This window comes from Scleropages formosus, chromosome 10 (assembly GCF_900964775.1).
Source record: "Scleropages formosus chromosome 10, fSclFor1.1, whole genome shotgun sequence".
In the NCBI taxonomy this organism is placed as follows: Eukaryota; Metazoa; Chordata; class Actinopteri; order Osteoglossiformes; family Osteoglossidae; genus Scleropages; species Scleropages formosus.
This window is the reverse complement of record NC_041815.1, coordinates 14,868,342-14,882,976: the sequence shown is the minus strand read 5'-3', so window position 1 is coordinate 14,882,976 and position 14,635 is coordinate 14,868,342. Positions and strand designations below refer to the sequence as shown.

General features: G+C 41.9%; 1 protein-coding gene across 1 annotated transcript; it reads left to right on the top strand.

Annotated features, from left to right (window-relative positions):
• Window positions 1-6,411: 6,411 nt before the first annotated feature.
• On the top strand, window positions 6,412-14,317 carry aifm4 (apoptosis inducing factor mitochondria associated 4). Its single transcript, XM_029255671.1, has 19 exons — window positions 6,412-6,846; window positions 7,615-7,693; window positions 8,383-8,492; window positions 8,905-9,014; window positions 9,238-9,282; window positions 9,374-9,455; window positions 9,892-10,004; window positions 10,115-10,201; window positions 10,379-10,470; window positions 10,689-10,819; window positions 12,289-12,404; window positions 12,535-12,606; window positions 12,701-12,764; window positions 12,919-12,995; window positions 13,135-13,252; window positions 13,374-13,472; window positions 13,565-13,640; window positions 13,760-13,864; window positions 14,075-14,317. Exons 1-19 carry the CDS (start codon window positions 6,828-6,830, stop codon window positions 14,106-14,108), a joined length of 1,629 nt encoding a protein of 542 aa, XP_029111504.1. The 5' UTR covers window positions 6,412-6,827; the 3' UTR covers window positions 14,109-14,317.
• Window positions 14,318-14,635: the final 318 nt, after the last annotated feature.

The window sequence follows — 14,635 nt, the reverse complement described above, 5'->3', positions numbered from 1 at the left end:
CATTAGAGAACTAAGCCTTAAACTATTGAACAGTACACACACACTAACAAATATTTTCTCATATTAAGAAGAAATAAAATGAAAACAAAACCGTTTTTACTTGAAGCAATGTTGAAACCAGAACTATTCTCAAATTAATCTTTCAAATTATAGAAAAATTGCCTAAAAGAAAAAAATTGCCTTCCTGCTACCGTCCATTTCAAAAGGAAAGATACTACTTTAAAAAAATAAAAAACTTTGCAGAGAGTAAAAACATTTTGATGCTCACTTCTATTGTGAACATTTCTCCTGAGTGAAACTGAATAGGGTTAGAATTTGAAAAAAGTCATAAATGCATTTCAGACCCTGAATTTACATTTACATTTATTCACTTAGCAGATGCTTTTCTCCAAGCTTTTCTCTGTATCTGCAGGACCGGATTGTGGCTTCAATGTGCCGAGAGAAAGACTTGAGTCAATCGTCACTCCCGGACTCTTAGCTGAGGAGGTAGGCATGAGTGGGTTGTCCAGTTTGATCGATAGATTGCGACAGGAGGACAGGTCAGCTGGGAGGTGAAGAATCTCTGTTTTGGAGAGGTTGAGTCGCAGGTGATGATCAGACATCCATGCAGAGATGTCTGACAGGCAGGCAGCAATGTGTGCAGAAATGTCTGATGCTCCAGGTAAAGGATAGGAAGCGTTGGGTATCATCAGCATAACAGTGGTAATTGAATCCATGGGAGGCTATGACCGGGCCAAGGGTGGAGGTGTAGATTGAGAAGAGAAGAGGACCTAGTACCGAGCCCTGCAGGATGCTGGTTGAGAGAGGCAGAGGAGAAGAACGAGAGCTCCGCCAGACCACCTGATAGGATCTGTCAGATAGGTAGGACTCAGACCATCTTAGTGCCGCTCCTTTCATCCCAAGTTGACTAAGAGGAGAGCAGAATCCGGTGGTTGACAATGCCAAATGCTGCAGACAGGTCAAGGAGGTTGAGGATCGAGGGTAGAATTTCAGGAGACCGAGAAGAGAATTTCTGGACCGAGGAGAGAATTTCAATGGACTTTAATGTAACAGAATCATCACGATCAAAGATGAGTAAATTAGCAGGTGTTCTACGGTATTCTGTCACCTAGAAACAACTTGAGAGGTTTTGGGGGGACTGAATATTATGCACAGTACTCCATGTAGTTATATATACTTAATACACTAAAAAACACCAAATGTCCATTAATGGTTTAGGCATTTAATGTAATTATTAACTACTGAATTTTTTCATAAGGTATTGATATCTACCTAAATGATGACAAATTAACAGGGAAACCAGTGGCTGACCTACTGCTGTTAGTCAGCTAGCCAGACATTTTTTAAATTATTTTTCTAATTATTTTTCTTGCCTTATGCCTGTGTTAAAGCGCTGTGTGTCACTGCGTGAGAAGAGTGCTCTATAAAAATAAATTGAATTGAAATGAATTACTGTAATCTCATTAACGCTTAAAGGTCTTCATATTCCTCAATGGCTCAATTCGAACCTTCCTGTGTCAAATTACAAATAACACAATAACGTATCACTAAATCTTTGAAACAGGCATTTTCAGCCTTTTTTAATCCTTGACACCTTTACCACAGAGACTTCAATGTGCTTAATTTTTAAACCTTTTAAAAAATTAGCTAGACTAAGGGTTACAGCTATAAGTTTTGGATGTTTAATCCCAATTTTTTGTGGTTAGCACCACTCCCTTTTTTCATGAATGTCATTTTGACAAAATTCCATCAATTTCCATAAGTAGTCATTCTAGTTACTTGTATGAAATGTGTCCCATCATACAGGTTTAATCTGTAATACAATAAACTTTATAAAGAATGTTTGAAACTCTTCCCAGAAAATTTATATTCAGTCTATTAGTCTTTCACAGAAAATTTGTTTTCAAATAATTCTGCAGAATTTGAAAGCTTATAGATTTTGTTACTGTAAAAGAATAAGCGAGGGTATTTTATCAGACAATCAACAGTAGTAATTGTGGCACAACAGGACATGTTAGTTTCTCTGAGCGACTTGGCAAGGAAACAATGGTACAATGATCTGCTGTTTTTATTCCTCCCCCACATTATAACACTGTCAGAAAAACAAATGCTTTTTTCTAAAGTTATGCATTCATACATTTGCATTTATTTATTTAGCAGACACTTTTCTCCAAAGCAACTTCCAATGAACTCTATGCAGTGGTATCATTATTATAGAAACACAACCAAACAAAAGAGCCTTTTGGCTCAAATTAAGGAACAAACAATACCATCAAAAAAACAGACCATTACCACAACTTCTATCTCAACAAAGGCTCTACAGAACTCAAAACCAGTCCTCACAACCCCTCAACACTCTCCTTTTGGTATTCTGTCTTTAACAGAACTCTCAGCTGGCCACACCTGTTGCTTGTCCTTTGTTATAGAGTCCCTTCCAGGGGTGACAAGTCTGGTTAGGCAGCTAATGGGCATGGTTAGGCAAGGGAATGGGTGTGGCCATGCACGGACTGTGCCTGATCATGGACGGAGTAGTGGGTGTGGTCATGCATGGAGTCGGCGTGGTCATACAGGGACGGTATGCTCAGGCTCCTGCCTCCCACTCTGTCAGATACAGTATTTTCACATGCTGGTTAAAGGGCAACACAGCAGTGTAGCGGATAGTTTCTCACCGTTCCTGGTTATTCACAATACCTGGATGCTGCGTCTGGTTCTGGGTTGATCCCTGCTCAGTCTGTATGAAGTTTACATGTGCTTCCTCTAAGCGCTCTGGTTTCCTCCCACAGTCCAGAGATGTGTATCAGGTTAACTGGGGACTCTAAATTGCCCTTTGTGTGTGAAGGTATGTGTGTGTGTGTGTTGTATAGTTGGGTGAATGAATCTAGGGAGTTCACTGCAGTCAATCTAACACTGTAAGTCACCTTGGACAAAAGACTCAGCTAAATACTACATATTAGTTATTCAATATTGTTATGAAGAAAAATATCTGCTAAATGAATAAATGTAAAGGAAGTATTTTGGCTAGTTCCAGTATGGTATGGTACGGTAAGTGCCGAGTCGAAGCCGACCCATAGCGACCACTCGCGTGGTTTTCATGGCATGTCAAGGGAGGAAACAGAGGTGGGTTGCCAGGTCCTTCCTCTGCATGGCGGGGGAGGCAAACACAGGGAGAAAGACAGGGCCACCGCACCCTAAGCAGGACTCGAACCCCAGACCTGCCACATTCCCGTATGAACAAAATTAATTAAAATCAAAATGTATTAAAAGATAATCTTTAGGATAAGATCATCTTTAGTCTTTACTGAAAGTCTCAAAGTAATATATGTGTTCAGATGGAAGAAGCTACAGAACTGACCACATCTGGATAATTTTGAAAACTCACAAGGACTGTTAAATGCTTTATAGACAATCAAGTGAAAATGAAGAAATCAATTTTTATATAGGTAATATCAAAGCTATTCTTGTAAAATTATCAACTCATACATTCCATTGGCTAGAAGGTTGTTTTTCCTATTTCCCATTGGTTACATTTAAGTTACACAGGCAGTTCTGGCAATGGAAGCTGTCTTTTCCGAAGGAATGGTCTTATCTCGTAAGGACTGCTCTCATCTCCGAACCCTGAGGCCCTTTCCCTATTCTGCTAAGCCACTCTTCTGGCCTTTATCTTGCAGGCAGTTATATACCTTGATTTTACAACTTCCTGAGTAACAACATCCTGCCCTGCAATTATTTTGCTCAGCACAATTTTCTGTAGACACATGCACTTCTCATGGTTTACTTCTCCATAGTTGAAATAGATACACAATTCAATTCTTCCACCACACCTTGCACCGCGTTACAGCTCATGTCTGGTGCAGTAAATACTGTGGAAGGGAATTGAATAAATTAATGAAGTATCAGTGATAATTAGGTGATGAACTCTACACGTGTTAATGGGAACAACCAGTCAACACACACACACACACACTTTCTGAACCACTTGTCCCATATGGGGTCGGGGGGGGGAGCCAGAGTCCAACCCGGCAGCGCGGGGCATAAGGCCGGAGGGGGAGGGAACACACCCAGGACAGGACGCCAGTCCGTCGCAAGGCACCCCAAGCAGGGCTTGAACCCCAGACCCACCAGAGAGCAGGACCCGGTCCAACTCATTGCGCCACCCACCATGAAATAGCAGTTTGTGGAAATTATTTTTCAGTCACTTTAAATAAGCCCCAGTACAGCCTTCGGGGGGCTGAATGACTCACAGCCTCAGAAAAAAAGGAAGTAGAAAAAGGCTCAGACACTGGGACATGGAGGTAAATCAAAGTGCTGAGAACCTCCACAAGCCTGATCCGTAAGTGAAAGGTGCTAGAAAGGTGCTGTATCTGGTGACCATGAGCCAGCGAGAGGAAAGAGCGGTGCTGATTTTATGAAGACACAGATAAGATGCGGAGGGTGATGTAGATAATAGTCTTCTAACGATAACAACCGTGGTCATTAGTTTGGCTGCAGAGATGTTTGGCACAGAGGAGAAGGCAATTATATCAGGATACACCAAGGACAAGCAAGCATGGAGAGCCCAGGGCATTAGGAGTGAAATATAGGCATTACAGAGGCGGCTGGAACAGCGAGTGAGCTGGAAAGCGTAGCGCTGATCCGGACAGTATTTCATTGTGGTTAGAAGCACTGCCTTGGCTCTGAAGGTTGTAGGTTCAAATTCCATCTGCTGAAGTGCCCTTCAGCAAGGTACTTACCCTAAAAATTATCCACCTTTGTATATAGCTTGACATTATGAGTCACTGTGGAGAAAAGCATCAACTGAAGGAATAAATGTAAAATTAAAATATTGGTTTTAATTTTAAAGTAGTTCAAAGCTGATACAAATTTTAAAGTAAAATATCAAAGTATTTTTGTATGTTATGCTTTCATCTGAAGCTTTTGCACAACTAAACCTGTAAATAAATCAAGAGGTAACTATTATTAACCTTTTGACTGTGTAGAGGGTGGCACTATGGCAGGGCAGGTAACACTGCCACCTCAGAGTACCTGTGAAGTTCATGTTTGCTCTGTGTCCGTGTGGGTTTCCTCCAGGTACTCTGGTTTCCTCCCATGCACAGTCTCCAAAGACTGGACAGGAAATGGAGTGGAATTCAGTGAAGACATGGAGTTCAGGTGAATTGGCGATGCTGCAGTGTATGAGTGGGTGAGTGAGTGTATGTATGTGAGACTACACTGCGACGGACTGGTGTCCTGTGTATGGGGTATCCATCCTGGCTTTTTTCCCAGTGGTTTTGGGATAAGCCCAAATTACAGTAATCCTGATGAGGACAAATGGTTATTGGAAGTGAGTGATTGTGTAGATAATAAAGCTGAAAGTGACCAGAAGCTGCTGAACATTGTAGACACTACTGGGATGAATCAGTGAATTGCTGGGACTAAAATGAGGTTGTGGAAATGACTGATTCCTTTTTCAGTAATTTTACGTAGTTTCACTGAGAACTGCCAAATCTCTCTACGTTTAAGAAGGGTCTCAAAAGTTAACTCTTTCACACTCGGTTTTCCATTGACCTCCTAAGCTCTCAGTGAATATGTATGTGCGTGTTATGTTTAAAAAATCTGAACAACAATTTGTTTAATGATGGAAAAGCTTATATGCAGCTACTCGTGTGATGTGCGCTGATTTATATGGTGGAATGTGACAAATGAACTGAACTCTAAAATCACGTGCCTGCATCCAGATCTCTCTTTCTGTTGATGTAATGCACTCTTTCCATTGTTCTCTGAGATGTACGTCGCTTTGGAAAAAGCATCTGCTAAATGAATAAATGTAAATGGGAAATGTAAATGTTATCATTTGTGAAGTTATAAATTATCATTATAATTATAATGTATATACTATGTTACAAAATGATTTCTGGTCCCAATCGTAAGTTGTTCATGAGTTAAAGAGCCAGTGTAAATATGAAAGTCGGTCAGTCGGACAGTGCTGTTGTGATAAGAATTTATACGTTTCCAGGCAATGAAAAAAAAATCCATCTGTCTAATGGAGGGTCGCAGTGGTTCCGAGCCCATCCTGGAAGAGCAGGCCATAATGTAAAGACACGCAAAATGGGACATCGATCAATCTCAATCACACACAGATTCACACCGAGGGCAATTTTAGAATCGACAGTGCACCCGAAACGTGTGTCTGGGCTGTGGGAGGAAACCGGAGCAAAAACGAGCAGGACGTGTAAACTCCACACGGAATGAGCTGCATACCATGTCAGAACCCAAAGGCCAGGCAGGAGCAATGAGGCATCAGCGCTACCCGCTGCGCCACCGTGTTATAATCCATTGTGACACAGTAATCCCCGCTGCCCTGTCCTGTGTACTGCCCACGAGGTGTGATCGCCCCGTGTAAAGCCCGCCTCCTCGCCGACCAGGAAGCTCCGCTTCTCCGTCGTTCGCTCGTCGTATGATCTGTCACAAGCTGGAGCAAAAAACGGGGCGCGTTTGCGTTTTACTTACTACTAGTACTAAGTCTTAGTGTAGCTCAGCCAACCGAGACGGGAGTGACTTTTTTCACTCGTACCGGTCACGTCGGATTATATAGTCTATGATCTAATCTGCGGACTAGAGAGCGCTCCGCGCCGCCGGTTTCGCCGGGGAGGCGCCTTCCCAGCGCTGCCCCCCCTTCCCCTCCCTGTGTCCGGAACGACGGGCTCTGGAGTGTCGCCGCACGCGACTCGATCGGCTCGGCTCGGCTCGGCTCGGCTCCTCCCCACCTGCTCCCATGATATAAACTGCCTTCGTCTCCGCCAACCTGCCAGGCAGGTACACGGTCGGTGCCCGGCGTCCTTGCTGCTGCGATGGCTGAGCGGCGAACGAGTAAGTGAAGCGGAATTATACACACTTGACTTTTTATTCACACGTTTCTTACTGAAAGTGAAACTCAGCAGTTCGGTGACACCTGCGCACCGTGCGGTCCGAGAGTGCCGCTCAAAAACAAACAAACAAACAAACAAACAAACAAACAAACACACCCCATTCGCGTGTTCCTCGTTACGTTACTGCCTGTCCAGTACGGGGTCGCGGTGGTCCGGAGCCTATTCCGGAAGCATAGGGCACAATTTCAGGAATAGGCAGCTGACAGCCTTGCCGTTACAGCTGCTGCCTTCCGATCTAAGCCTTAAGGTTGCCACTTCAAATCTCGCGTACTGTTGTAGTAGGGTGCTTACCCTAAATTACTCTAGTAAACTTACATTAACTTAGCTGACACTTCTTTCTCCAAAGCCACTTACAATTATTTACACAGCTGGGTAATTTTAGTGGAGCAATTTTAAGGTAAGTACCTTGCTCAAGAGTACAGCTGGTGGTGGGAATCAAACCTGTAACCATTGGGTCCAGAGAGCAGTTCCAACCACTGCTACCAGCTGTATAAATAAGTGAGTTGCTGAACATCGTAAGTTGTTTTGGAGAAGTTTGTCAGCTAAGTGAGTAAGTGAATATTCTGGTTTTAAAGGAAAAGCTATAAAGAATTGCAGTACTACTGGAAATTCAAACAGGCTGCAGAGCCAGCACAGAGAAAAGATGTCTGTATTTGCAGTAGCGATAAAAATGGATGGGCTTTGACTGGTTTTGACGTGTGTCCCTCAGCTGTGGACGATGTTGAGCCCCACACCGAAGAGGTGCTCACGGAGGAGGTGTGCCATGAGTCTGATCTGCAGGAGGGACAGTAAGATCGAGTGTGCTCTTCCGTTTCTATCTTGTATCGACTGTCAGTGTAAGCCACCTCTGTTGTTTGTGTACTGTACATCAGGTAATGGGTATCGGGGGAATTGCTCACAGGAGTTGCCCGACGGGTATTTACTCGCACTTTAAGGACATGCTGTTTTCTTGAAGCAGCCACATTAGTAGAAAACTTCAGCATGCAGCTCCTGATCTAGGAAAAGAAGAAGAAACAGCATTTTTATCAACTCTTTACTGATATCAGGCTATGTTGCCTTATGTTATCTATTGTATTTTCTCATAGGATGCCTTTATTATTCAAATTGCAACATTTTACAGAAGTATAAGGCTCGGCAGCTTGCGTGAGGGTACAACAATAGTTTCCCTATGAGGAGTTATACTTTGATCACATGTACATTTCTTTAACGGCCACTCTGTTCCAAACCCTGGTGTTGGATTTCAGCTTAGTCATGCTTAACTAGCATGTATAGTGGTATGCCAGGACCAGGGTGGGGAACAATTGTTGTGTTTCACCAGCTGCACACATTAAGCTCTTCCCAGCCTCAGAGGAGAGAGGTAGTGGAAGGGCAGTTCTGTATTTGTTATGGACACTTCCAAATATACCTCCACTTGTTCGTTCGTTCGTTCGTTCATTCATTAGGAATGTGGTATATACTCATGTCTTCTCACCTTCAGGATGATGGAAGTGGAGGTTGGGCAACACAAAGTCCTCTTGGTGCGCAGTGGTGGGGTGTACAGCGCTATAGGAAACAGCTGCACACACTATGGTGCTCCGCTCAGCAAAGGTAAGAGTTAACAGTATGCCATGATCCATGCAGGGGATGGCCCGGTATCCCACGTGCTCTTGGCGTGCTCATTCTGAGCAAGGTTTTCAAACATTTCATAGCAACAATAATGTAACACATTCGCACGTTGAGAACTGTGTACAATGCTCGCTGAAGTGCCTCCTCTTGATCCTTCAGCAGCAACTTGATTCATGACAGAATCCTTCTCCTGCATTCATGCAGCCATATAGTTATGGTTAAGTCCCTTTAAGTAGTTGTTATAGTGAGGAACACGGAGCCACAAATAACAATGAACAGTGTTTGATGAAGCACAAACGTATGCATAGCACATGGCACTTGGAGTTAAGGAGGGCAAGCGTACATATTTTCATATGGGGTATAATAAAGGGGGTCAAAAGATTTTTGATGGCAGGGGCACTTTCTGGAGGCAGAGTGCGCTGCCCCTGGCACGGGGCCTGCTTCAACGTCAAGACTGGTGATATAGAGGAGTATCCTGGCCTGGACTGTGTAGCACATCACAAGGTAAGTTGAAGCCCCTCTATCATCTGCAGATTCCTACAGCATCACTAATGAGGGAAATGACCTCTATCAAGATGTGTATGGGAAGGAACTCTATTTGCAGCTGTCTGTCCATCTTTGACAAAAATTCTGTCCGGAAAGACGGTATGTGCAGGACTTTTGGGGATGTTGTCATTTCCCTCTTATTCAAGATTCCTATTAAACTCTTTTTCTCTATTTTTAAAAGGTAACAATTGAGAACAATAAAGTGTATGTATCTGCAAAGATAAAGGTGAGTTGCTGGTCCTTCTGCATGTGCGTGTTTGTGTATCGGTGTCAGTTTGTGCTTGCGTAAGTCATGGCGAGATCCTGTGTTCTTGCAGTCGCTGAAGCAGCCCAAACGGGTGAAGGCGATGGGCCGCAGAGTACCAGCAATAACCCACACAGTGCTGCTGGTGGGAGGAGGTGAGCCGTGAACGCATCTCTTCTCCTTTCAATGGTGTAGTGCTTCTTTTTTAAAACCCATTTCATTATTCATAATGCTTGGTGGTAAACGTGCACTTGAAGGAAACCGAGAACCGTCTCGCAAGCGTACGGCTATCGATTTGGAGATGAAACTGAAAATAATAAGGGAGTACGAAGGTGGACAGAGATTATCGTCTATAGCACAGGAAGGGGGTTTAGCCATATCGAGTGTGAGTATGATAGTGAAGGATGCTGCGTATATAAAGGAGCACGTGGTGATGTTGATTGGAGGGGGAATCTGACATGTAACTTTTGATTTACGTAAGAGGTTGAAGAACGGTCTATTTGCATAAGTTGAGAGGTGTGTATGTAAATTGTGACGCTTTTCTGTCTTTAGTGGTGTTGAGGATAAATAACCGTGCTTTCATACTTACAGGACCTGCTGCTTTGGTCTGTGCTGAGACCCTTCGCCAGGAAAACTATGGAGGCAGAATCATCATGATAACCAAAGATGACTTACCGCCTTACGACAGGACCAAGCTGAGCAAGGCGCGTTCCAAAAAAGAGGGGCAAGGCTGCTGGTTTTTAGTGTCAGACAACAAACAGTAATGTTACAGATGTGTTTTACTTGGATTGTAACAGTAATCACTCCTCCCCAGGCAATGAATACAGAAAATGACAGTATCCTCCTTCGACGGATGGAGTTTTTCCATGAGTATGACATTGAGGTGTGGATGAACAAAGAGGTAAAGACAGTCTTTAGAGAGCTGTGTCAGCTGAAAACATGTTGCGCAACCTTTTGTAGACGGGTGCTGTTTTACCCTGGGACTCATTAAGCTTTGAGGCACAAGGTGGAAAATACAGTATTTTCCACCATGTAAATTTAATTTTTTTTTTCTTCTCCCCCCCCCCCTTCTTTTAAGGTCAAATTTGTGAACACAGACAAGAAGACAGTGATGCTGAATGACAGCTCTCAGCATCACTATGACCAGTTGTTAATTGCCACAGGCAGCAGGTCAGTGTCTTGCATTCAGGCTTCCAGTTATTAATTCCCCAACAAAGAAAACACTTTCATGGAACTGGTTGTGCCTTTGAATTGTTTACAGGATATTGCCTCTTGGGTAATTTGGATAATTTCACTTTTCCCCTTTTGACATGCAACTAAGAACATGTTTGTTCTTGTTGCCAAAACTGACTAAACTTGTTTTTCCCTTGAACCACATGGTCATCTAGGGCCCGGGACCTAGAGTGCCCCGGCGCCGACTTGGAGAACGTGACCTTGCTGCGTGTTCCTGAGGATGCCAGAAAAATCCACCACGGCAGCATAAACTGCAGAGCGGTCATCATCGGGTCTTCCTTTATAGGTAACATTGCTGGCACCTATTAATAATTCTGAAACCATAACAAATAAATGTTATGGACAGCTGGTTGCATAGTGGTTAGAGCTACTGCCTTTGGCTCTAAAGGTTACAGGTTTGAGCCCCACCTCTGGCTGTAGTACCCTTGACCATAATACTTACCCTAAATTGCTCTAGTACAATTACCTACCTGTATAAATGGGTAAATAACTGTAAGCTTATAATTATAATAACATTGTAAGTTGCTTTGGAGTAAAGTTTCAGCTAAATATAAATGGGGAGGAAACTACTATAAATAAGACCATTATTTTTTTGGTCATTAAGGCCATGAACTTCTTTAGCCACCGAATTGCTCAACTACAGAGTACAGGTGGTCCCTGACTTGCGATGGGATTACGTTCCACAAAACCCAACTTAAGTCGAAAATATTGTAATTCGAAAATGCATTTAATACACACCTCTGCGTGACAGACTGAGATGCGGATCGCTGCCGCTGTCCAGCATCGCAAGAGAGTATTGCATCGCATATCCCCTTGCCCAGGAAAAAAATCAAAATTCGAAGTACGGTTTCTATCTAGGTCTATTGCCAGCTCACCATCGAAACGTTGAGAAAAATCGTAAGTCAAACCATCGTAAGTTGGGGGCTACCTGTACAAAGAAGTGATTTTGGGGATCTTATAAACAGCCATTCACCTCTGTAATGCCACTCAAGAACCTATTAGCTCCTTGATACAGAGAAGCATAAGAGAGCCTTGTGACCTTGAGGGTGTTGCATTTGTTTAATTCTGTAGTGCATATTCTATTTTATTTTTTTTAATTATTATTTGCTGTTTATTTTGTTTGGGTATAACTATGCACCCTGTTGAATGTCATGTGGTAAACTGCTGTTTGTGTGAATTTTCCTGTAGGGATTAAAGAAGTACTTATTGTATCCTGTCCTATCCTATTACATGTCAAATAATCTAAGAGAAGGTTTAGATATAGTGTTTTCGAGATCTGGTTGTATCAGATGGTACATGATGATATCAGAACTGGTGTTTGAGAATGTTTCCATGAACATTTTGAATTCTTTTAAATAACAGGTAAATGATAAAAGAAGAGATGTGTAAAATAGAGAAAATATGTTGGCCATCTTAATTTCTTATATTCCCTGTAAATCCTAATACTGTTAACTCCAATTAAGATTTATGCTAGATTTTGGTGCTTCTAATAAATATTAATGTAAAAATTGTTTCCTAGTGTATTTTGTTGTGGTGATTAAAGATTAGCTTTTAAAAGCATTTTACTAATGCAGATTTGTTGTTCAATTACATGTTAAATATGTTGGGTTTAGAGGCTTAAGTTAGAGTTTAGTTATTTTGGGTTCTACAACTTTTTTTTTTTCTTTTTCTTCCTATTGATGGGAATAAACATTTCAAATCTGAGTCATAATTTTGCAAATGCCAGAAAAGAGAATTTTTCTTTTTTCCTGCCAGGTATGGAGGTGGCATCCTACCTGGCAGATAAAGCTGCCAGTGTCACAGTAATTGGTAGTAGTAAGTTCCCTTATGAAAGAATACTGGGCCCAGAAGTTGGGATGATTACCATGCAGGTCAGTAAACTGACTCCATTCATATTTTCAGTCTTAATGCCTGAGTTTGTGTCTTCAGATTGATCCTCCTTGTGTCATTTCCCACAATCGATTATATAATGCCAGATATGTTGGTCCTTCTCTGTTGCAGATCTTGCAAGAGAAGAAAGTAAAGTTCTACATGAAAGACTGTGTCACTGAGATCAAGGGAGAAAATGGAAAGGTAACGATTTTATATATAATATATTATATACATGCACACTTGTAAAGTAAAAGCATTTACAAAGTATATACCTATTGAACACTGCTTTCTGCAGGTTAAAGAGGTCATTCTAAAAAGTGGTGTAGTCCTGCCAGCTGACATTGTGATTGCAGGAATAGGTATGTACTAACTGTGACATATTCTGAGTGAGAAATATTTCAGCTCTGCTCAGGTTATAACTTTACTATGGTGAATTTTTGTTTTAAATACCAGTACATTAGCTGTATTAACTTTAGATTTTTTTTTTTTTAATTGAACTACACATCTTTTAAGGAGTAATCCCGAATTCTGAGTTCCTGTTTGGGAGCTCTGTAAATCTGGACTCCAGGAACATGGTCATTGTAGACAAGGTAAAGTCAGCAAACAAACTGGTATCTCTTGTGTTTGCCAGTGTTTTTTGTGCTGCACTGGCATATTTCTCACTTCTGCAGGTCCTGCAATTTAAGTTATGAGTGACAAACATCGCCCTTTTTCTTTATTCTCATGTAGTTCATGAAGACCAACGTCCCAGATGTCTTCTCTGCTGGAGATGTTACATCCTTCCCCTTGGCTGCCTATGAGAACCAGAGAGTTAGTCTGGGCCACTGGCATCTGGCACAAACTCAAGGTACTTACTCAAAAATCTGTACTCTTAATGACTAACTACAGAATCGCTGTACATGTGGAGGCTCAAATGAACAGAGTGAGTGGGTTTTTTTTTTTTTTTTTCCTTGTTTTGTGTCATTCAGGAAGAGTGGCAGCCTTAAACATGCTGAACAAACCAGCAGAAATGAAATCTGTTCCTTTCTACTGGACTGTTTTGGCAGGGAAGAGCATCAGATATGCAGGTAAGTCTTTGATCCACCAGGCAAAATGAAATGTCACCTCAGCAATTATTTGCACTTTAACAGTCACTTTATTGTGCATTTGTTTTATTCAGGTTATGGGGAAGGATATACTCAAGTTATACTGAAAGGCAAAGTGGAGGAATTGAAGTTTCTTGCATTTTATGTCAAGTAAATAAGGCACATTTTATTAAACCATTACTTCCAATATCTAAAGACTTCACTCAGATATCATGATACAAAAGCATGAGCGTTAATATTGCATATCGCACTCACTTTAACACCTTCAGGGACGATGAAGTGGTGGCTGCAGCCAGCTTGAACTCTGACCCCGCAGTTTCCCAGTTTGCAGAAAGGATCGCAGCAGGGAAGCAAACCACCAAGGAGCAAGCTGAGTGAGTGGTTTGGGCATAGCTGGGGGATGTTCTTGTTACGTGTGTGTGTGTGTGTGTGTGTGTGTGTGTGTGTGCGCGTGCGCGCGCTTCTGGCCACAGTATAATTTCGCAGTACATGTTTTACTCAATGGCAATGTCATGTGGATAATGTGGCAGATACAGTATGTGAAATGCTGCACATTATGATTATGTTTTTCAATGCCCTTGAAGATCTGAAGACCTCAGCTGGCTTAAACTACCATGATTCCTGCTGTCGTGGGGAAATGGCTGTGCTTCATCCCAAAGTACAGAGGCTGTCTCCATTCAGATGCATTTGTATGACCTACATTTGTATCATTTTGGATCATGGAATTAATAGTATGACACACTTAATATGATTTATCTTTCATCTCTAAGACTTCTAAATTCAGTCTTGCGTACATAGAACGTGTAAAAGTACTATAGATTTTTTTTTTTTTTTTTTTTGGAAAGAGGAATAATAAAATGTGAAGGCAACAGTTGTGTATATTACAACAAATATAAATGTGTAGGTAACACTGAGTGATCTACTTTTCAATAAATCTTGTCCTCCTTTAATGTGACCTGACCTGGACCTTCCAGGGAACACACGCTAGGATCTATATTGTATTGTGCTTTGAGATGCCTGATATTTACTGGCTGATTGTAGGGTTTGTGACATTTCCTGAAACACACTGACATATTAATAAGACGGCTAAAAACCTGACTATTAGTTGTAATTGTTTTGTTTTGCATTACTCTTGTTAGTGGGGG